This window comes from Gekko japonicus, unplaced genomic scaffold (genome assembly GCF_001447785.1).
Source record: "Gekko japonicus isolate JY-2015 unplaced genomic scaffold, Gekko_japonicus_V1.1 scaffold52, whole genome shotgun sequence".
In the NCBI taxonomy this organism is placed as follows: Eukaryota; Metazoa; Chordata; class Lepidosauria; order Squamata; family Gekkonidae; genus Gekko; species Gekko japonicus.
In genome coordinates, this window is record NW_015168653.1 from 1,772,424 (window position 1) to 1,795,005 (window position 22,582).

Genomic DNA, 22,582 nt, shown 5'->3' on the forward strand with positions numbered 1-22,582 from the left:
AGACAGTGTGTGACTGCAATAAAGAAGGCCAATGCTATGCTGGGGATTATTAGGAAGGGTATTGTAAACAGATCAGCCAATATCATAATGCCGCTATATAAATCAATGGTGCGACCTCATCTGGAATACTGTGTGCAATTCTGGTCACCACACCTTAAAAAGGATATTATAGCTTTGGGAAAAGTGCAGAAAAGGGCAACTCGAATGATAAAAGGGTTGGAACACTTTCCCTATGAGGAACGGTTAAGGCGCTTAGGGCTCTTTAGCTTGGAGAAACGACGACTGAGGGGTGACATGATTGAGGTTTATAAGATTATGCATGGGAAAGAGCAGGTAGAGAAAGAGGTACTTTTCTCCCTTTCTCACAATACAAGAACCCGTGGGCACTCCATGAAATTGCTGAGCGGTCGGGTTAGAACGGATAAAAGGAAGTACTTCTTCACCCAAAGAGTGATTAACACTTGGAATTCACTGCCACAGGAAATAGTGGCAGCTACAAGCATGGACGGCTTCAAAAGGGAATTAGATAAGCATATGGAGCAGAGGTCCATCAGTGGCTATTAGCCACAAGGTATAGATAGGGACTCTGGGGCAAGTGATGCTCTGTCATCTTGGTGCTTGGGGGGGGTCAACAGTGGGAGGGCTTCTAATGTCCTGGCCCCACTGGTGGACCTCCTGATGGCACTGGTATTTCTGGCCACTGTGGGATACAGAGTGTTGGACTGGATGGGCCTTTGGCCTGATCCAACATTGGCATCTCTTATGTTCTTATGTTCTTATGCTTTGCTACTTGACACATGAAGCTGCCTTATACAGAATCAGACCCTTGGTCTGTCCCAGTTAGCAGGGGTCATTTCCTGCTGGAGCGCACAGGAGCGGAGCTCTGGCAGTAAAGAGCCCAGGGGGCGGGCACATGCAACAAACCCCACCCCCTGCTCCCAGCAGCCCTCAGTCAGAGCAAGAAGCAGCCAGGTAAGTTGCAGAGCCCCCCCCCGCCCCAGCTCCCTGGTCCAAAACAGTCCAGTGGCACCTTTAAGACCAAGTTTTATTCAGGTACAAACTCTCCCTCCTCTACGAGCACAGTTCTGCACATTCCCAATAGCTAGCAATCCAAAACAGTCCAGTGGAGCCTGAGCGGTGGTGTCTGACACACTTCCGGTGATGCCAGGGGGTGTGGCATATGCAAATAAGTTATGCTAATGAGTTATGCTAATGAGCTCCTGCACCTCTTTTTCTACGAAATGACCCCTGCCAGTTAGTCCTGTCTACTCAGACCGGCAGTGGCTCTTCAGTGTCTCAGCCAGAGGTCTTTCACATCACCTGCTACCTCATCTTTTTAACTGGAGATGCTGGGGATTGAATTCAAGACCTTTTGCATGCCAAACAGAGGCTGTACCACTGAGCCATGGCCCTTTTCTCATTTTTATTGTCTTATTTTTATTACGTTTAGGGGGTCCAATCCTGGAAGTGTTCTGAGACTTTCTAGACCTCTAGGTGGGCCTCCGTAGCCCACTGACATCAGTGGATTTAAAAGGGTGTGACTCTGTTTAGGATTGCTCTGTTAATCGCCACTGGATATCTTCCCCCCCTTTTTTTCTTCTATTGGTTATATCAAAACAGGCTACATTCCAAAGAAGCCATGCATAATATTCAGGACCTTCTGCATGCAGAGAAGATGCTGTACCCCTGGATCTATTATCCCTCCTCCAAGAGGAATGAGAGGGTGGGAGTATAGACTAGTAATAGTTACTGGGAAGATCAGCAGAACAAGGATTGAGTCCAGTGGCACCTTTAATACCAACAAAGTTTTATCCAAGGTCTAGGCATTTGTGTGCATGCATACTTCTTCAGATATAGTGAAATGGAAATTACCAGTCCGTTTTTGTTGTTCAGTCGCACAGTCGAGTCTGACTCTTTGCGACCCCATGGAGTCTTCCGCCGTCCTCTGAAGTTTGCTCAACTTCATGTTCGTTGCATCTATGACACTGTCTAACCATCTCATCCTTTGCCGTCCCCGTCTTCTTTGACCTTCAGTCTCTCCCACATCAGGGTTTTCTCCAGTGAGTGCTCCCTTCTCATTTGGTGGCCAAAGTATTTGAGCTTCAGTTTCATTATCTGGCCTTCCAGGGAACCGCACATATAGGTAAAGGAGCTGCGGTGGCTCAAGTGGTTAAGACGCTGAACTGCAGGCTATGGAAGGTCGGTAGTTCAGCAGTTCGAGACCCGAGTGTGCTGCATTACAGAGTGAGCTCCCATCTCTAGTTCCAGCTCCTGCCAACCTAGCAGTTCGAAAGCAAGAAATTGCAAGTAGATAAATAGGTACCACTTTGGTGGGAAGGTAACAGCGTTCCGTGCTCCTTGGTGTTTAGTCATGCCAGCCTCATGACCACGGAAACGTCTTCGGACAGTGCTGGCTCTTTGGCTTTGAAACGGAGATGAGCACCGCAACCCTAGAGTCGGATTCGACTGGCTTTCGAGCAAGGGAACCTTTACCTTTACCCTTTTACATATAGGTAGAGGGTGAGCAAACTTTGTTCTGCTTCTTCAGACCAACACGGCTACCCACCTGAATCTGTCTTCATGGGAAGATCAGTATTGTTTATGAGGCTGAAAGATAAATGTGTATATTCTTTGTATATTTGGAATTTTTAAAAAATTCATAATATGGTCTCTTTTCTAATGTTAGGTCCATGCATACCAGAAGTACATTGCTCCTGATACATACAATTGCCATGTTGTCTGAACAGGGGCACTTAAATATTTTGCATGCACGTATTGCTTTGGTATGCGAAAACCAGGACAATCCAGGGGCTGGTTTGCACATATTGAAGGGGTGGTTTTGTTTGTTTTGCTATCAAGTCCCAGCTAACTTATGGTGACTCCATTGAGTTTTCAAGGCAAGAGACACTCAGAGGTGGCATGCCATTGCCTGCCTCCGGGTCATGACCCTGGTATTCCTTGGTGGTCTCATGTCCAAATAATGACCAGGGCCGACCCTGCTTAACTTCTGAGATCTGATGAGATCCGGCTGGTCTGAGCTATACATACATGCAAAATACACATGATGCCCCCATTCAGACAATATGACAATAATAAAGAGCAGAAAGCTCATGATACCTGTGGTTGCTGGCCTCCCAATACATGAAAAACACTGTGCATAAAATGGATTCTCAGTTAGCAGAACCTACATAGAGGGAAAGGAAGGGGACGGGGATGCATAATGTGACTGCTGTATAGAAAGCGCACAGTATATGAACAAGATAAACATGGCATTCACGTTGGCTGTAGTTGGTGATAAGAGTTAATCGTCTAGTTATTTTAAACAGTTTGACGTGTGTAATGGCTAAGGAAAGTGTCAGCCCTGTGTTTAAGTGTTTGTTGATAAGATCAAACCTGTTGGTAAATTCACCCATTTCTCACTGGGATATCCCTTTGAAGTTCTTTTGTAGAAGAACTGTGACTTCCTGGCCAGCTGAAGAATATCCTAGTTGACTGAAGTGTTCTCAGTGGCGCTGTTGTCAAACTTGTATCCATCAGGTTTTTTCTCAGCTGACTGATCTGTTTATTCTGTCGATGACCGAAGGGCATTGTTGATAGATGATAGCATATTTCATACTGGAAGATTGGGGGGGGGGGGTAAAAGGGGGGTGGGAAGGGGAAGACAATCCTGAGTCCTTGGAGGAATGGTGGGTTAGAAATGTAATTAAAATATACTGCTTGTCAAACATACTGGTGAGAGTTCAAATATTTTGGAAGTGAAATTGCTAATGTTACTCACAGAGGTTAATTTCCCTTGATTGGGGCAGTGTGTAAACCAGGTTTTGTGGAAGTGCAGGATATGCTGTTGGCTGCAGAAACCAGCCCTTCTATATGTGGCCAGTGACTGATGAACTCTTAGAAGCCAAAGTATTGAATAGGTTATCCCTACATAGCTGCTGCTGCTTCCTCTTCCTCCTCCTCTTCCTCCTCTTCCTCCTCTTCCTCCTCCTCCTCCTCCTCTTCCTCCTCCTCCTCCTCTTCCTCTTCCTCTTCCTCCTCCCCCCCGACTAACTGAAACAGAATAAATAGTAAAAGTTCCCAACGTTATGTCAAATAAGAGAACTCACAGTTGCTTAATTTGCATAATTTCTTCAGGTTGTACGGTGTTGATTACCTTCATATAGCATTAAGGGGGAGGGTTTTATGTGCAATGTGAACAGTGCCCTGTTCTTGATCTGTACATCTTGAAGCTAGTAATTGTTGTGCGGCTGGACTAGTAAACTTCTATGCCCAGAGGATTGTTGTGCGGCTGGACTAGTAAACTTCTATGCCCAGAGGATTTTGTGAGTCCAGTGGCACCTTTGAATCCAACAAAGTTTTATTCAAGGTATAAGCTTTCGTGTGCCTGCACACTTGTTCAGATACCAGCAGCGGAACAAGGCTTATACCATGAATAAAACTTTGTTGGTCTTAAAGGTGCCACTGGACTCCATTCTGTGGCTTCAGACCAACACGGCTACCCCACCTGGATCCATAATCTGTGTGTGTGTGTGTTGCTTGGCTTGCAAGTGTTGAGTAGACACAATTGTGATTACCCTGACATCACCTTGTTTGATTTGTCTTTATATTTTTGCCTTGTCTTCCATGTTTCCAAAGCACACGTGCCAGAAAAATCAGCCCTGGGGAGGCTGGGTTTGGTGCTGTCCCCTTGAAGTTACTTTTGCTAACGTCAAAAACTGATACTGTGTATGAATCAGCCAATTCATATGCAGTCCAACTGCTAATCTTAAACATTTGCTTCCTACTTGACGTGCCTTCTAATGTCCCATGCTTTTGAAGGGCTTGATTTATTGCTTTTTGATTGCTGTTGGAAGTTAAATGTTGCCAGTGGTGATTGTAGGCTGTAAGGCAGTGTGTTTACTTCAAATGTACCAAGTGTTTTTTCAGACTGTTTAGTGTATGTGTACTGGCTAGCAGGCTCAGAGTACCAGGTTTTGATCGGCAGTCTAGGCAAGGCCATTCAATCCAAAGTCAAGTCAGGCTAGGTGAGGTCATTCAGTCTGAGGTCCAGGTTTCCCAGGAGTCAGGTTTCCAAGGAATCAGGCTGGTGGCTTAAAATCTATCGTACACATTGTGTCCACACCTAACAGCCTCTCTTTTTATAGCCCCATGCCTAAGGGTCATGCTTGCAGACAGCTGCTCAGAAGTAATCCTGCAACTACTCATCTTCATAGGCAAGCAGCTGGCATCAGGCCAGGAGGCGTGCAATTTGCCTTCTTGCCTGTAGCTCTGTTTTCAGCTTCTCAGGTGTAGGTGATACCGGTGGACTGGGAATGGCTAACCGAGGTTCAGCTGCTGAATCAGGGCTGTAGGGTGGCTCTGCACCAGCTGTTGGCTCTGAATCCTGACAAGCCTGAATCTTATTTTCTTGCTGGTCATCTTCTGTTGACTCAAAGGCTGGCTACACGAGGCTCCTCTTCTCCTGAGGAGTCCTCGCTATTGCTGAGCCCTGGCTGACCCATGACAGTATGTCTAGACAGCCATCCTAAAGGAACTATGGCTCGGGGGTAGAGTACATGCTTTACATGCAGAAGGTCCCAGGTCCAGTTCTTGATATCTCCAATTATTAGCTTTTGGATAGCAAATGTTGGAGAAAGACCCTTCTCTACCCGAAACACTGCAAAGCTACCACCCATAAGAGTAGACAGCAGTGTTCCCTCTAAGCTGAGTTAGTGTGAGCTGGCTCACAGTTTTTTAGCCTCCGGCTCACGCATTTTTGTCTTAGCTCAGGAAGGAGGGCTCCAGAGCAAACTAATTTATGCAGGAGCCAAATCGCTTGCTCACAACTCTAATGACTGTAGCTCACAAAGTAGAATTTCTGCTCACAAGACTCCACAGCTTAGAGGGAACATTGGTAGACAGTGCTGAGATTGCTGGGAATCTTCAAATCTGTCATGAAATTCTGATTCCAGTTGTCAGTCTCATCAACACTGTGCAATACACAGTGTGTTGGAAGTAACAGGAAGCCTTCTAGTTTTGCAGCAAATGGCACTCAAGGTTTAATTAAACGTCCAGAACTGCTTACCCCTTACTCTGAAAACTGAGTAGTAATGTATGTTAGAAACATGAGTTCAGACAGCCATTTATCATTCAGTTCAGGGTGGTTGTTTCCTTTTTTTTCTGACAAAAAGGTTTCAGTTGCATCAAAACAGTTTATAAGGTGCACCAAAACCCTACCATGACTTAACCATAGGGACGACCCATCTCTTCTCACAGAATTTGAACATGTCTGCGGGTCAAGGCAGATCGAGCAACAAGGAAATTCATGGTTTGCACCACTGTATCCCTCATATTATGAATCCCTGAATTAGAAGTCGTAGCATGTAGGGTTTCTCTGAGGAATCATACAGTGAAATTTGGCTGTCGGACAGCTGGTTCGATCTCTCATAAACTTTAAAAATCCCCTCTATTTTCCAGTCAGTGCAGGAGCTCTGTTGTGACACAAAAAGGCCGATTTCCCACAAGCACTGCTCTGCGCTCACTCTTCCCTTTGCCCCATCGTACGTGTCAATTTCACACAAGCTGCTGCGCGGCCGCATTTTGCCCCGCAGCTTCGCGCAATTTTCCTCGCCTCTACTCAATCCTCAAAAAACAGGATTAAGTAGACGCAGGGGACGCGAAACTGCAGGGCAAAATGCGGCCGCGCAGGAGCTTGTGTGAAATTGACACATACCATCGGGGCAAAAGGGAAGAGCGAGCGCGGAGCAGCGCTTGTGGGAAATCGAAATATTTTTCCAGTGTCAACTCCTTGTTCTTGAAAGTGGTTTACAATAGTACTTGCTGTCTGTATCGTCTCCTTTTGTTCCAGTGGAAGTGCAAAATCTTGCAACAAGTGCCAGGCAAGCAACACTTTCTGTATCCTGGCTTTTATTAAGTGCAATGTCTCTTTTAATGCAATGGCGTGTTCTTCATGTTCTGCCATTTTCCTTATGCATCTCTCCACTGTTTTGGCAGAGATTGGTAGTATTTTATTCTAGATACGACTGCATTTTTATTTGGCATATCATTGAACAAAACCTCCCAACAACTAAGAGTGGCTTCTCTTACGTACTCCCAGGCTATAAACGGTTTTCTGGGTTTTTTTGCAATGCATTGGGCAATTTTGTAACTTCCTTCTGTGGCTTGATTTTCACTTACACATTCAGAGCCACTGCTTTGCTTCTCATATCCTGTGACCGCCTTTAGAACAGATTCAATCTTCTCTGCTTTGTCAATTTGTGCATCATCTGGAAAACGGCACTGAACACTTGATGAGCGACAAAAAACACTTCCACAACAGAAAGTGTAAAACAAATTTTTCCTTCTGTGGGACAAATTCAAATTTGCCTGTCCCAAGAAGGATAAGATGAACAGACGTTCACTTTCTTCCTCAGTTAAAGGAGGTAACTGACCACTTGGAGGCATAAACAGAACCTCCAGAAGTCTTTTAGAGCAGCGGTTCCCAAAGCTTTTGCTATGGTGTGGTGACCAATGCTTCCTCCAAGCTGTGGAGTCTTGTGAGCAAAACCCCTACTTTGTGAGCTACTGGCATTAAAGTTGTGAGCAAGCGACTTGGCTACTGCATAAATTAGTTTGCCGTGGAGCCATCCTTCCTGAGCTAACACAAAAATGTGCAGGCCAGGGGCTAAAAAAACTGTGAGCTAGCCCACACTACTTCAGCTTAGAGGGAACACTGATGGTGACCTATCCAGAGCTGACCCAAAGTCTTTTGGCACCAGAGGCAATTTCACTATGACTTTGGCACCCATCTCATTCAGCATTCCATTTTCTACAGTGGCTAACCAGGAAGTTTTTGCAAAGTTAACAAACATTGCCCAAAGGGCACAACTGCCCCCAGTATGAACCCCAAGCAAGTGGCATTCCGACATACACAGCCTTTCATAGGGAAGTTGCATTCCAGCCTTTGGCCTCCTCTCCTCCTCCATGACTCCCTAGTCTACTGAGTGACCGTCAGGACATATTTTACTTGGTCAACATGTATATGCAGTGAAGAAGAAACACCTACTAAAGGGAAGATACTGTTTCCGGAGTCAGATCTTGGTTTGCAAGGCACAAAAGACTGCCCGGAGAGGGCAGGGGTGGCCATTAGGGAAAGCTGGCCTGCAACCCACTGTTTGGTCCCACTCCCAACCCACAGGTTGGGAAACACTGTTTTAGAGGGAGCTAGTTGCAGCGGTCTCCCTTGCTGCGGTTTGCATCAACCAGAACCATGGCCTTCTTTACTGGCTCTTGGGCCCCACAGGCTTATCTGGTGGACACTTCCATCAGGGCCTCAGTTTCTTCCACCATCCCGTCTCTTTGTCTGTTTGGTGCCGAAGGAGGGAATTCTCACGGGCTGAATGAGCACCACACTGTATAATTGTGAGTGCTGGAGGTTTCCGACCCTGGCTTTAAAACGACAGGTTGTTCCACAGTTCACTCACAAGTTACAGCCTTAACTGTAAAATATTTCTGCATTTCCTCATGGATTTCACAGACACTTTCATTTCATCTATGTTCAAGCGTGTTGGCGATATGACCCCAAAAATCTCTTCTGGAGTTTGCTGTGTGTGTGTTTTTTTAAAGTCTATAATACATAAAATACAGCTTTAATCCTATTGCCTCAGCAGTACAATAAAACCATAGACATGTTGGTATGTTTTCTAATGTTTCATTTGTGAAGGTTGCTTACAGATTTTCACAATCTTTCCTGTTTTTCTTCTAGAGAAAGACCGAGGACCTAGAAAAGTTGTGGTAAGTGTTTTTATAAGTATTATGTGTTGGATCCAGACTAAATACTCTGCTAATGGGAGGGGTAAGTTCCGTCAATTTCCTTTTCCCACTGCATACCCCTGATTTCTCTCTCATGTTTCTGAAGGGCCCCCCATCTCCCAGGAGCAACATTTTGGGGAGATCAGTGGGTTGCAGTGGGAAGGGGGCAGGGACGTTGTGCTCCAGTTTGGTGTAGTGGCTAAGAGTGGCAGGACTGTACTCTGAAGAACTGGATTTGATTCCCCACTCCTCCTCCACATGAAGCCAGCTGGGTGACCTTGGGTCAGTCACAGCTCTCTCAGAGCTCTCTTAGCTCCACCTACCTCACAGGGTGTCTGTTATGGGGAGAGGAAGGGAAGGTGATTGTAAGCCACTCTGAGACTCCTTTGGGTAGTGAAGGGCAGGGTATAAAACCAATTCTTCCTCTTGTTCTCCTTCCTCCTCCTCTTCCTCCTCTCTTGAGCGGAAGACTCAGTCTAGATCCAACCCAGGGTTTTTGAGAGGGTGTGTTCCAGAGTCTGTGTTAGCTTTCTGTTGCTTTTGAAGGCAAAATTCAAAATGTTGCCTTTGGTCTATAAAACCCTAAATCACTTTGTCCTTGTGTGGACTGCTACTTTTTATTGCAGTTTCCATGATTTACAGAGACTTTCAGAGTACACATTGTACAATTTGCATGACTAACACAGGCATGTAAAGTGGTCTTCTTAGTGACTGCTCCATTGCTCTGAAATATGTGTAATGTTTAACCATAATAACCTCTCAGAAGCAATGTATACTTCCTGTAACATTTTAATGGAATATATTAAGTATAAGCTAAGAGCCAGTTTGGTGTAGTGGTTACGTGTGCGGACTCTAATCTGGGAGAAGTGGGTTTGATTCCCCACACCTAAATTATGTTTAGGACAAGGTTGCTAATTTATATTTTATTGATTTATTTTGCTACATTTGGGTTCTGTTTATCTTTTATTAAGTTTAGAGCAGTGAGTGTGTAGCATACCTAGGTGATCTCCCATTCTCTCAGGTTGCCTCCCACTGGTTAGGACCAAGCTGCCGTCAGCTGAAGACCAGAGATGAAAACCACCTCATGTGTTTAATCTGTTCTGTAGGCACATCCTTTCCCCTTATTCCCATATGGATGTTGGCGTTCCTGATACCAAATTACAAGCATATTTGGGGCTTATATGTTGAATTTTAAGCATTGCAGTGGATTGGATCCCACAGATTGTTCCGCTCTGATGGAATCTTCCCCTTCAAGGGCCTCTGCTACTGGAACAACTGATAGGATCCAATTGGATATTTGTTTCATGTATAGCAAAATATTTCCAATCTAACAATACTTGCTTAGACAACAGAAATCTGAAACATACTGTTTCAGTTGCTGTTACAATATGGAGCGTGCACACACACACACACACACACACACAGAGTTTCAGTTGCTGTTACAGAGGTCCATCAGTGGCTATTAGCCACAAGGTATAGATAGGGGCTCTGGGGCAAGTGATGCTCTGTCTTCTTCGTGCTTGGGGGGGGGTCAACAGTGGGAGGGCTTCTAATGTCCTGGCCCCACTGGTGGACCTCCTGATGGCACCTGGTATTTCTGACCACTGTGTGACACAGAGTGTTGGACTGGATGGGCCTTTGGCCTGCTCCAACATTGGCTTCTCTTATGTTCTTATAATCAGTTGTGTTTATTCTTTGTTTTCATTTGTTTCCTGCCTGGAATTATATTCACTCAATAGGTTATAATGGTTACGGTTCAATTTCTTCTCTCTCTACTCTATCAGCCAGGTTGCTTTGGTTACCCAATCAGCATCTTCTTCATAGTCATCAATGAATTCTGTGAAAGATTCTCCTATTATGGAATGCGAGGTGATTTTTTTTTTTTTGTGTGCTCTTGTTAGATATTTGTGGCTATAGAGTGGTTCTTGCTCTAATTTCTTCTTGTTTCCTTCCAACAGCTGTGCTTGTTCTCTATTTCAAGTATTTTCTGCACTGGACAGATGATCTTTCTACGGCAATTTACCATACATTTGTTGCTCTCTGCTACTTAACACCTATCCTAGGAGCACTTATAGCTGACTCCTTCTTGGGAAAGTTCAAGTGAGTGGAAACTTAGAATAATTACACCGGAGGTACAGCTGAACAGAGCTAAGAACTGCATTCGTTTGGACCTGAGCAGAGTTTGGTTGTCCTAATGGGAGCTGTGTGAGAGAGAGAATCCATAATGGCACCCACCCATCTTTTGCTTCCGCAGAAGACCCTTCTGCTACAGCATGGTCATATTTGGATCCAAGCCATTGTTCTGATATTACAAAATCATTAAAGGTGGAAAAAAATAATACTTTTGTGGAACCAATGTCGTTAATACAGACTCCTGTGTACTGACATCAAGGTTCGGTCCAATAATAAAACAAAAATTGGAGTTCTCTCTCTCCCTGGCCGCCGTTCCGTCCTTTTAACAGATGCCATCCAGCCAGCCCTGAAATAAATGTCCCTTTCCCTAGTAGGGTGTTCAGGTGGGGCAGCCGTGTTGGTCTAAAGCAGCAGAACAAAGTTTTGAGTCCAGTGGCACCTTTAAGACCAACAAAGTTTTATTCAAGGTATAAGCTTTTCATGCACACAAAAGCTAATACCTTGAATAAAACTTTGTTGGTCTTAAAGGTGCCACTAGACTCAAACTTTGTTCTAGTAAGGTGTAATAACTGCATCTGTAAAGTTTCTGCCTGTGTTGATTCTGTAAAGATAGACAGTAGCAATGTTTAGTTTTTATGTGTTTCTGTCCAGAAATGGAAATTAGTTGAGTCTGAAGATTTGACGCTACACATATTCTTATTTGGACATAAAATGCCTTTGCGAACTTCAATTCCAAGTTGCCTTATGGCAAGTTTCATATTTTTATTCTTGACCAGTTTAATCATATAACAAGCTTTTTGTGTGTGTGTGTGAAATAGTACATTAGTTTACAACTTCTAAAGGTGTGTTTATTATTTTTAAAATACCTCATTGCAATAGAAACTGAAGCATAGACTACCAAATAACAGTTATCATTTTAAAAAAGCAAAGAGAGCTTGTTAGTTGTTATGAGTATCAGGAAGCTTTGTCAAAACAGTTTAACAGACGCTCCAGTCTCATGTCACCATCCCCTGTGGAGCAACTTTGGAATTTTTTTCATACTTTGTTCTACTGGGATTTCTGGTTTGTGGGAAGAGTAGATGCCACGTATGAAACCTTGTCTGTATACAAATTGCATAAGATGTCATTTATGTGGGCACTCTTGGAATAATGATAGTCAAGACATTTTTGTATGCCTTTCTCCTTGGTGACCCACTTCTTTGTAAAATGTTTTCTTCATGTTTATGAAGTTTTATTTTGGAATTCAGTGTCTTTTGCTTTTTCCCCATGGAATTTATTTTTAATTTAGTGCACACAACAGCATGCCAGATTGAGGCAGTCCCTAGAGTTCTTTTTTATTATAAAGAATCAGCTTATCAAATGCAATTTGGGAACAAAAACAGGTCTCTGAATGTAGATGAACTTCACTGACAGTGTTCCCAAATAAACTTACGTGGCTATTTGCAAGTGTGCATAGACTGTTTGCACTTCATGGATTTCCTGCAGAAAGCACCATGTAGCACCATTGCGCACACAGCAACAATAGTGTGAAGTGTGCCATAGTCCATAGTTAGAACTAAAATTGATTGAAATCCATTAGACGTTCTTTCAGGCGAGGATGGTTAGGTTTAGACTGTTCATCTCATTCTGTTTTTCAAGTTTGACGCTATTTTACATTGTCGCATTCACATATAGGTGTCGTGGGTGAAGCAGAAACAGTCCAAACATCAGATATCGAACTGGCATTCAGTGATATTTGCATATGTCTCACAATAGGAGCTCGTATATTGTCACGGATTACTTGTCCAAACAATCAAGAACATGTTCAATAAACAAACAGCTGTTAAAGATGCATCCTTTGTCTGTTTCCTTTCCGACAGGACCATTATTTCCCTGTCCATTGTATACACAGTCGGCCAAGCAGTCTTGTCGATAAGTTCCATAAATGATTTGACAGATGGCAACCGGGATGGAGTCCCAGATACTATTGAGATTCCCGTGTAAGTTACAACACTTATGTCTTGTTTTACACACAAATGCACATTGGGACATGCTAGAGATTCAGTGTAGCACAAATCCTATGTTTACTGTGGCTTTATCTGCTGTAACCTTGGTTCTTTCTCTTTGCCACATGATAGGAGTAATATGCTGATGCAAAGTCCATTGAGCATTATCAATAAAACTGCAGATCTGCTTTGATGGAGGAAGGGCGCCGGTTCTCATGTTCATGTCGCACACTGAAAGATCTATAGGACTTTAAAAGTTGCTTCTGTATGCAACTCTTGTAATCTTCACTACGAATTTAGGAAATCATCTACAGATCCTGTGCTTATGTGTACAAATTCAGATGGGGAGCCATTTTGCTCTTTTAATTTAAACGAGGCATCGTGGCTTATTGGAAGCAATCTCCCTTAACATAACAGTGCAGGCATGTAGAAACGGGGAAATGTCTGTCCTCGAAATCAGAAAGAACAGACGAGTCTCTGCTGAACAGGAATAGTAGAAAGTATAACAGTGGGAGGAGAACAGCCTGCCTCACCACTGCCAGGTTGCAAGACAAGGTGGAATGAAGATGCCAGTTGTGGGACAGAACCTGGAGAAGGAAGGTCTATTAAAACTGATCAGGTTGCCCTGACCTGGATAGCCCAGGCAAGCCTGATCTCATCAGATCTCGGAAGCTAAGCAGGGCCGAACATGGCAAATACTTGGAAGGGAGACCTCCAAGGAATGCCAGGGCTGGGACGCAGAGGCAGGCAGTAGTAAACTACCTCTCTCAAATGTCCAAGCCCCACTAGGGGTCGCCAGAAGTCAGCCATGACTTCCAGGAATACACACGTGTGCACCCCCTCCCCCCCACAAATACTCATTAAAAATACTGATCAGATGAAAGCTGTATTCAGGTGTGTAGGAAGGGTGTGTGACTCAGAGCATCTGCTTGGTATGCAGAAAATCCCAGGTTCAGTCCTCTGCATCTCCAGTTAGAAGGACCAGGTGATGTGAAAGACCTCCCAAGCCCCCTCTCTCAAATGTCCAAGTCCCACTAGGGGTCACCAGAAGTCAGCCATGACTTCCAGGAATACACATATGTGCACCCCCTCCCCCACAAATACTCATTAAAAATACTGATCAGATGAAAGCTGTATTCAGGTGTGTAGGAAGGGTGTGTGACTCAGAGCATCTGCTTGGTATGCAGAAAATCCCAGGTTCAGTCCTCTGCATCTCCAGTTAGAAGGACCAGGTGATGTGAAAGACCTCCCCCTGAGACCCTGGACAGCTGCTGCCAGTCTGAGTAGACAGTACTGCTTCGTGTAGCCATGTATAGTTCCATTCTTGGGATCTGGGGTGAGGAAATGCCCTTTAGTCTGAAAAGCTAGGAAGTTAAGTGAGTGTGAACCAGTGGCTGCTTTTTGTGCTGACAGACTTCTGCTTCCCTGCCTTCGCAGTGTCAACATACAATAACAGCTCAAATAGAGTTGTAACGCAAGCTGCGATGGAAACTGCATTTTTAAAAGGAATAGTGGAAAAGCTTGCACCTAGGGTTTATTTGGAAAAATGTTGTGCCCTCTCCAGGGAACCTGCCCGAGAGTGTTTACAGAATAAAACATAACAACATAAAACATCACAAGCTGTTAATTAGAACAAAGTGTTTGTCAAAGCAAACCAGGATTAAGTGATTGGCTGTGAATGGAATCCTGGTTTCACCAAAGTCACTATACCTGAACCAAGCCCAGGGCTTTCAAGAGCACAAGTACTTTGCGTATTGCACTTTGCATATTCGTGTTTCCTTGTTTAGCATAAGATTGCTTTGTTTGGGTTGTGCCTACCAGCACATAAGCCTGTTTCCTATAGGCGTAGTCTGTGCTTGTGTCTGCATATTGCAATGGAGGCGAGTACACATTTTATTCTTTTTATATCTCTTTCAACATACTGTTGGGCAGACTGTACTGTCTCTTATTTAATAGGAGTGATCCCTGTGGACCATTCAAGTAACCTGCTGTGTGTGTGTATTGACTCCTTCACAAAATAACATGAAAGGGTCAGGGTTCATTTCACTTTCTTGTAATTTCTCGCGATAGTCAGATCCCAAGTATAGGTCTTCTTATGGAACTTGTTTACATGGATGCACTACGTTTGCACTTGTGAGGGATTTATTTCTGTGTGACATATTTGGGATAAGCTTATTAACTAATTTTCTTTGTATAATGCTTTTGCTAGGAGTTTCAACCTGCTCCCTCTCGCTATACCCTGCCCCCAGCATCACAGTGATTCTTCTTTAGAATGCATATACCATGTGATCCTACTGAAAGCAACTTTCTAAATTCCAGATTATAACTCATGACTGGGGATGGGTACAGACTAGGAAAATGGAGGTTCGTCCCGGCGCATGAGGTTCCATGAACCAGGACGAACCTCCCCCAGTTTGCAAACTGGTTCGGTTCATGAGGTTCATGGATTTTCCCTCCCTTTCTGCTGGCAGCAGCTCCCCAAGGCCAGCAGAATGGAAGAGGGGGAAAGATCTTGCAAAAGCTATTTGAAGGAAATGTTAGGGGGGAATATCTTGCAAAAGCTATTTGAAGGAAATGTTCCCTTTAAATTGCTTTTGCAAGTGGGTGCCACGCGTGAGTGAAGTCCACTTTTGGCTGAATTCGCTGCTTAGACTTCACTCGGCCACGGTGCCCACTTGCAAAAGCCATTTAACTGGGCCAAGTTCGTGATGTACTTAGGTTCATAATTTGGATTGTGCCCATCCCTACTCATGACATCATTGGGGAGCATATAGTGGTCTGATCCATTTGCTACTTGAAACCACTGGCAAGTTTATGCTGATATCAGAAGCATTTCGCAGCTGGAAGAGAACAGGCTCATGTCCCCCCATTTATCCACCTCTGTTTATTCTTGTTACAGTGCTCTTTCTATGGTCGGCTTGGTTCTCATTGCTCTCGGAACTGGTGGAATCAAGCCATGTGTAGCTGCGTTTGGAGGAGATCAGTTTGAAGATCATCAGGTACGACAGTATATGCCAAGAAAAGTGTAGAACTCGCTTTGTCATTTGCATTGGTGGCTTGGTTAAAAGCATGCCTATTAATAGCAGCCAAGCTGTGAATAGCATCTGTGATGGTAAAGCTTGGAATCGATACAGAAAACTGGGGTTGGATCCAGCCTAAATTTTCCATGGGGGAATGAAATTTCCTGATGCTCTGTCCCGCTGCAGCCTACTGATTGCCACAAAAATGCTGCTCCTGGGGGATCACAGGAGACCCCGAGGGACCATATGAGGGGGATCTGCAGTAGGCAGGTGGAACTGGTGGGAAACGCTGGTTCAGTTTGCATCCAGCCCTATGTGGGTGCTTGTTCTCTAAGAAAATGCTGAAGTAAGCAACTTTAAAAAAAAAATGCCCACAAAGGATAATTTTCTTCTTTTGTACTCCAGGAAAAACAAAGAAGCAGGTTCTTCTCTATATTTTACCTGTCCATCAATGCAGGAAGTCTTCTCTCCACCATAATCACCCCGATTCTCAGAGGTAAAATTTGTGCTACTGATAGCAGAAAAATTCCTTCTTATGGAATTGGCAGCTTAAACGTTCCATTATAAGCATAACGGTTTCCTTAACAAATAAAGGCAAGGAGTTTGGCAAATGTGTACCAGTTAGGAAGGGCATGGAGGTCATTCCCTGTGTTTGTGGTAGGACTGCTGTCCAGGAACACTTCTGTCACCAGCACGTGAATGACCGGTCATGGCTGTATATACTGGGGGGGGGGGGCCATCATTTAAAAGAGTAAAATGGGGTTATGTACTAAACATACAGCTAAAGGTACAAGTTGCTTTGTTGGAATACATTTGACTAACCTGTGCTAATTATATTATTATAATTATCCTGAAGTAGTAAACCCGGAGCCGGAATGGCCCCGGCTAGCTTGACCTCATTAGATCTTGAACGCTAAGCAGGGCGGGCCATGATTAGTACTTGGATGTGAGACCACCAAGGACGTCCAGGGCTGCTATGCAGAGGCAGGCAATGGCAGACCACCTCTGAATGTCTCTTGCCTTGAAAACCCTATGGTGTCGCCATAAGTGAACTTGACAAATCTACGCAGCTACCATCCTGAAGGCATCAAAAAGTGGGCTTTTATACATTGAGAATCTTTACCCCTCACAAAACGTGACGTGGTGCTTCCAAAGGCTAGGATTATGTTATACAGGAAGAGGGACCCGCGATACTCGCAGGGGGGAGTATTCCCCCCAGCTCCCGGCCTGCGGAAGCAGGAGGACCTCAGGGCTGAGGAGGAAGTGGCCATAGGTAAGCTTGTCCCCCGGCTCTGGCGGCGAGGCCCGAGCAGCTCTCAACCCACTGGGCCCGCCAATCTCCTCCCCCCCCCAGCAGCGAGGCTCGAGCGGCTCCCAGCCGCCAGGCCTGCCAAGCCTCTACCCCAACAGCCAGAGAGTTCTCTGCGCATAAGCAGGGAACACTCTTTTACTTTTGTGGGGGATTTAAGTATCCCCCATGTATTTTTTTCAACTTTTTAGATTTTTCTGCACACCTGGGGACTGCTCCAATTGTGCAGGAAATTCTCTCTGCCCCCCAAATGCCCCCGATGTGAGGATTTAGTTATCCGCACAGAGGGGGCAACTTGGCTATTAGATATACAGATATTGTTATGACCCATGGTCAGTACAATGAACTGCAACTGCTGCCAAAGGCTAGGAGGAGAAAAAGTGCACACACCACAAACTGATGGGTAATATACAACCTGTACACATTTCAGCTCTCAGAAAAAGAACTCATGATGATGCATCTTGTTTTACTTGATTTAGGTGAAGAATGCGGAATTCACGTCAAGCAGAAATGTTACCCTCTGGCATTCGGTGTTCCTGCTGCACTAATGGCAATCGCTTTATGTAAGTTAAACACTTCCTCTCATTTGTACAACATTTGCTTTAATTCCACGTGGCTGCGGTTGTTAGGTATAGGCTTTCCAGCCTTTCCTTCTGCCCAAAATTCCGCTACTGAGGGTCAGGGGGGCCCTCGGGAACACCAGGAGAGACAAAATTGGGATCTGTAATGGGGGTATTGGCAAAAACCGTCAACAAAATGCCGTTATGTTGGCGTGCCAGTCCCTCTCCCCTAACCTTTCAGATGCCATCAGATAGCGAATGGGTTTGTGGGAGATCTGGCAATCCTAAACAACCTACTTCCCAACAAGATTGAACCTGGGGCAAATAATTCATGTGGAGAAGGTCTTAGGCTGCTGTGAGAGGCAAGAGTCTTGACTTGGAAGTAGCAGGGGCCGGCCTGCTATCCAAAGCCCTTCTTCAGCAGGGCCTACGCAGGCCTCAGTCCAGAGAGGGGGAAGGAGTTAAGCTCATCTGGGTCTTCCTCTTCTCCTGCCAGTGCCTCTCTCAGCCCTGGATGGCTGGAGAGAACTGGAGCCATGTTTCCTCAGCTTTATGAGGCCAGGGCCCAAGGAAGTGGCTGACCCCTCTGTCCTCCCAGTCTCTTGTAAGGCGTGAAATTCCTGCAACAGGTGTGGGAGGGGCATGAATGTCCGTTAAATCTGGCTGCATCCTTGTCTGGCCTGGGGCAAAGGTGCCTGCCTCTCAGCCGTTTTCACCCGCTGCCCCCTCCGACACCACCATGCTGCAGCTTCAGCCTGACCCACAGCTGGGTTCACAGGCCCAGTTTGTCTTCCTCTGTCCCTGTGGCTGGGACCAGAAGGCCAGGAGCAGTTGTGACTGCTTGACACTCTTCTTCCCACTCCTGAGCCTCCAGGTGAATCCAGGGTGTTGGGACTGCTCCCAGAATACCGCCAGAGGTTTGTTTGTGATGAACACAAACGACCTGTCAAAGGCCAGAGGTTTGTTTGTGATGAACACAAACCAGGTTTATTGTCAAACTTGCTGACTGCTTCCTTGTCTCTTCTTCCTGGGTGTGTGCAGCAGCCATGGATCTAACACCAGCTCTGAATGTGGGGTGCCTTGACTAACTTGGATTGTGGTATGTGGGACCCCAAGTCAAGGATTGGATTCTCACACGCAGTCCATCAGGATGAGAATCCCAGTTACCAAGAAAACTTGTGTAGAACCTGGAAAACCTGATCTTACAGTTTTCCTCACAGCCTAAATTTGTTAAGGAATCTTTATTTGAATGTGTGGACAGATTGGAGTTGGACTCCACATCGAACTCCACATGCACTGAGTGTGTGTTGACTGACAAGAATAAACCAGGGTCATGCTTTGTTACAAATAAACTCCAAACCGAGGCTTTGTTCAGACATGGATGGAAGAACACATGGGATGAGATGTGTTTGGTTCATTCTTCAACAGTCCAGGCTCCAGTCACCCAGGTCCATTTCCCAGTGGTGAATGGATACACACATTCTAGGCATCCCGGCATAATTCTGTTTCTTATCAGATTGCTGTATCAGTTCTCTTTCTTTGCTGTGGCAGTTACGGTACATGCAGATGTTCGCCTGGCAACGTCCGCAGAAGTAGCCTGTGTGAAGCTTTTGGAAAATAGCTGAAGATCTCTGCCATATTTGCACTAAATCTAAGTCAGGGGAGAAGAAGAAGAAGAAAAAGAGAGAAGAGATTGGATTTATACCCCGCCCTTCACTTGGAGTCTCAGAGCGGCTTTCAAACTCCTTTCCCTTCCCCTCCCCACAACAGACACCCTGTGAGGTGGGTGGGGCTGAGAGAGCTCTGACACAAACTGCTCTTTTTCAAGGACAGCTGTGCCAGAGCTTGTGACTGACCCAAGGTCACATCAGCAGGTGCAGGTGGAGGAGTGGGGGATCAAACCCGGTTCTCCCAGATTAGAGTCCGTACACTTAACCACTACACCAAACTGGTTCCTTCTATAGCTCCTAGCCATGGTAATGCCATGAAAGCATTCAGTTCTTCTGCTGGCGTAGAGTTCCTGTCCAATTGTAGCAGTCTGAGCATATCTTGGTGTCTTTTATTTATCTCTACAGTTGTGTTCATAGCTGGAAGTAGTATGTACAAGAAAGTTGAACCTCAAGGCAATGTAATGGTCCAAGTCGGCAAATGTATTGCGGTAAGGCATATACTGTGTGAAAAGCAGGGCTAGCATTTTTGAGATCTTGAAATCAGTGGGTTGGATCCAGCAGGAAAAGTACCATGGATGAAATGGGTGGTTTTCATGGCAGACCTCAGACTTCCCCCACCTCGTGTTGCGTGCAGGGAGGCCTCTGTCCCCCTAAGAACAGCAGTGGGGGGCATTTTAGACTGCAGTAGGAGGGGACACGCAGAATTGTTCTGCTAATGAAAAAACCTTTCCGTCTGCAAAGATCTGTGGGATCCAACCTGGTATTGTGAGAAAAACCTATTCCTAATTCAGTTTTTAAACCTATACTACAAAAGTAGAGCTGCACATCTTGCTCAAGATTTTAATTTAAAAACTTTTATGAACTTCTGTCAAAAAATGAACAACATGTTATTCTGAATCTAGATAAGGAAGACATGGCAGACAAAGAATTTTTACAAATGTAAATTACACGTGGATGTCAAATACATTGAAAGCATTCTATGTTACTGTACACTAGTGCCTTTTCTGAGTTTCCCCATTTTAATTTGTTTATTTTACTGAGTTGTAAATCACTCTTTAAAAAAATTGGTTTCAAATCAGTTCAGTTTATTAAAAATCTATCAGTGTATCTAAATTTAAGTGAATTGGTAATGTCATGTATTATAATATGATGACTTTATTCTACATCTATACGATATATGTGAACTTAGGGAGATCATGAGAGGGAGGGCAGGAAGGGTTGCATCAGTGCTTAGTTCTTGTGGCCCTTTCTTACATGCCCAGGGAAATGCTGATTGCCACATTGGGGTCAGGAAGCAATTGTTCTCCAGGCCAGGTTGGAACAGGGGTCCCTGGGGGTGTCGAGGGGGAGGTATTTGTGAATGTTCTGCATTGTGCAGGGGGTTGGACTAGATGACCCTGGAGGTCCCTTCCAACTCTATGATTCTATGATATCCAGACTGATTATTTAAATTCACTATTTTTCTCCTTGGTGTTGGTTAACTAGAGTTCCATCCTTTCTAAGCCCATTGAGGTCAGTGGGCGTGTAACTCCGCTTAGGACAGGGCTGCAAGGCAGGTTAATAGCAGTATGTTGTCGAAGGCTTTCCCGGCCAGAGTTCATTAGCTGCTGTAGATTTTCTGGGTTGTCTGGCGAGGTTGTCAAGGTGAGACGCAGAGAGCACTCCATCTTTCTGTGTTTTACCTCTGAGGATGCCAGTCACAGCTACTGGTGAAACGTCAGGACCTACAGTGCCAAGACCACGGCCAGACAACCCGGAAAGTCTACAGCAGTTAATAGCAGTACTTTTTGAAAGGTACAACATCCAGTTAATAATATTTCAGTTAGTAAGCGACACTGGGAGCTGCGGTGGCTCAAGTGGTTAAGACGCTGAACTGCAGGCTGTGGAAGGTCAGCAGTTCAGCAGTTCGAGACCCGGGTGCCGCATGACGGAGTGAGCGCCCGTCTCTAGTTCCAGCTCCTGCCAACCTAGCAGTTCGAAAGCAAGACATTGCAAGTAGGTAAATAGGTACCACTTCGGTGGGAAGTTCCGTGCGCCTCGGTGTTTAGTCATGCCGGCCACATGACCACGGAAACGTCTTCAGACAGCGCTGGCTCTTCGGCTTTGAAGCGGAGATGAGCACCGCAACCCTAGAGTCGGATTCGACTGGCTTTCGAGCAAGGGAACCTTTACCTTTACCTAAGCGACGCTAGGAAAACGTCTTTCCACAAGTTATGTTTGAATGAATATATAATCAAAAACAAATTATTGAACTCTTTCTTTGCAGTTTGCCATCAAAAACAGATTTAAATATCGTAGCAAAGAGTACCCCAAGAGGGAGCATTGGCTGGACTGGGCTAGAGAGAAATATGCTGTAAGTTGTTCTGTTTATATGTATTGATTTTTTTTTGTAAATTGTTTGCCTTAGTGCTCATGCTTTTCATTGACCTATTTTTTAAAATGATTTGTATATCAAAGTCGCCCAGAGAATACAGCTAAGGAATACCATTTTCTGTAACCTAGGGTTTCTCTAGGTGGCTTCTAATGTTCAACACATCACTGTTCCTCTTGATTCTAAGTCTAAGGGTTTATGTAATTATCCACATCATTATATAATTATTCACAGCAGGGAAGAAGAGCAAAAGACCTCTGTTGTGAAGGGCGAGGGAAATGAAATTCAACCCCTCAGAGCCAGTTTGGTGTAGCGGTTAAGAGCGTGGACTCTAATCTGGCAGAACCGGGTTTGATTCCCCACTCCTCCGCATGCAGCCAGCTGGGTGACCTTGGGCAAGCCACAGTTCTCTCAGAGCTGTTCTCCCAAGAGCAGTTCTCAAACAGCTCTCTTAGCCCCGCCTACCTCACAGGATGTCTGCTGTGGGGAGAGGAAGGGAAGGAGATTGCAAGCCGCTCTGAGACTCCGAGTGAAGGGCGGGGTATAAATCTAATCTCCTTCTCCTCTCCCCCCTAGGGTCCAATCAAAGGACAGACAGCTTTGTGTATAAAGCGTTTCTACGGGCCTAGATGTCTCTGGGCCATAGCCAATACTACTTCCTCTCCAATGTTTGTATATAGTGGGTCAACCCATTGCAGCCTGGAGAAGACCTGGAGCTTCTTCCCTGGCCTGCTGTTTGGCCTT

General features: G+C 45.0%; 1 protein-coding gene across 1 annotated transcript in view; it reads left to right on the plus strand.

Annotated features, from left to right (window-relative positions):
- The window catches only part of SLC15A1 (solute carrier family 15 (oligopeptide transporter), member 1), a 48,985-nt gene that overhangs the window by 5,842 nt on the left and 20,561 nt on the right, over nt 1-22,582 (plus strand). The window contains exons 2-10 of the mRNA XM_015415103.1: nt 8,744-8,772; nt 10,575-10,659; nt 10,749-10,890; nt 12,783-12,902; nt 15,808-15,907; nt 16,334-16,424; nt 17,717-17,800; nt 19,873-19,955; nt 21,734-21,820. Coding sequence (XP_015270589.1) covers nt 8,744-8,772; nt 10,575-10,659; nt 10,749-10,890; nt 12,783-12,902; nt 15,808-15,907; nt 16,334-16,424; nt 17,717-17,800; nt 19,873-19,955; nt 21,734-21,820 — 821 coding nt within the window. The remainder of the gene's footprint in view (nt 1-8,743; nt 8,773-10,574; nt 10,660-10,748; nt 10,891-12,782; nt 12,903-15,807; nt 15,908-16,333; nt 16,425-17,716; nt 17,801-19,872; nt 19,956-21,733; nt 21,821-22,582) is intronic.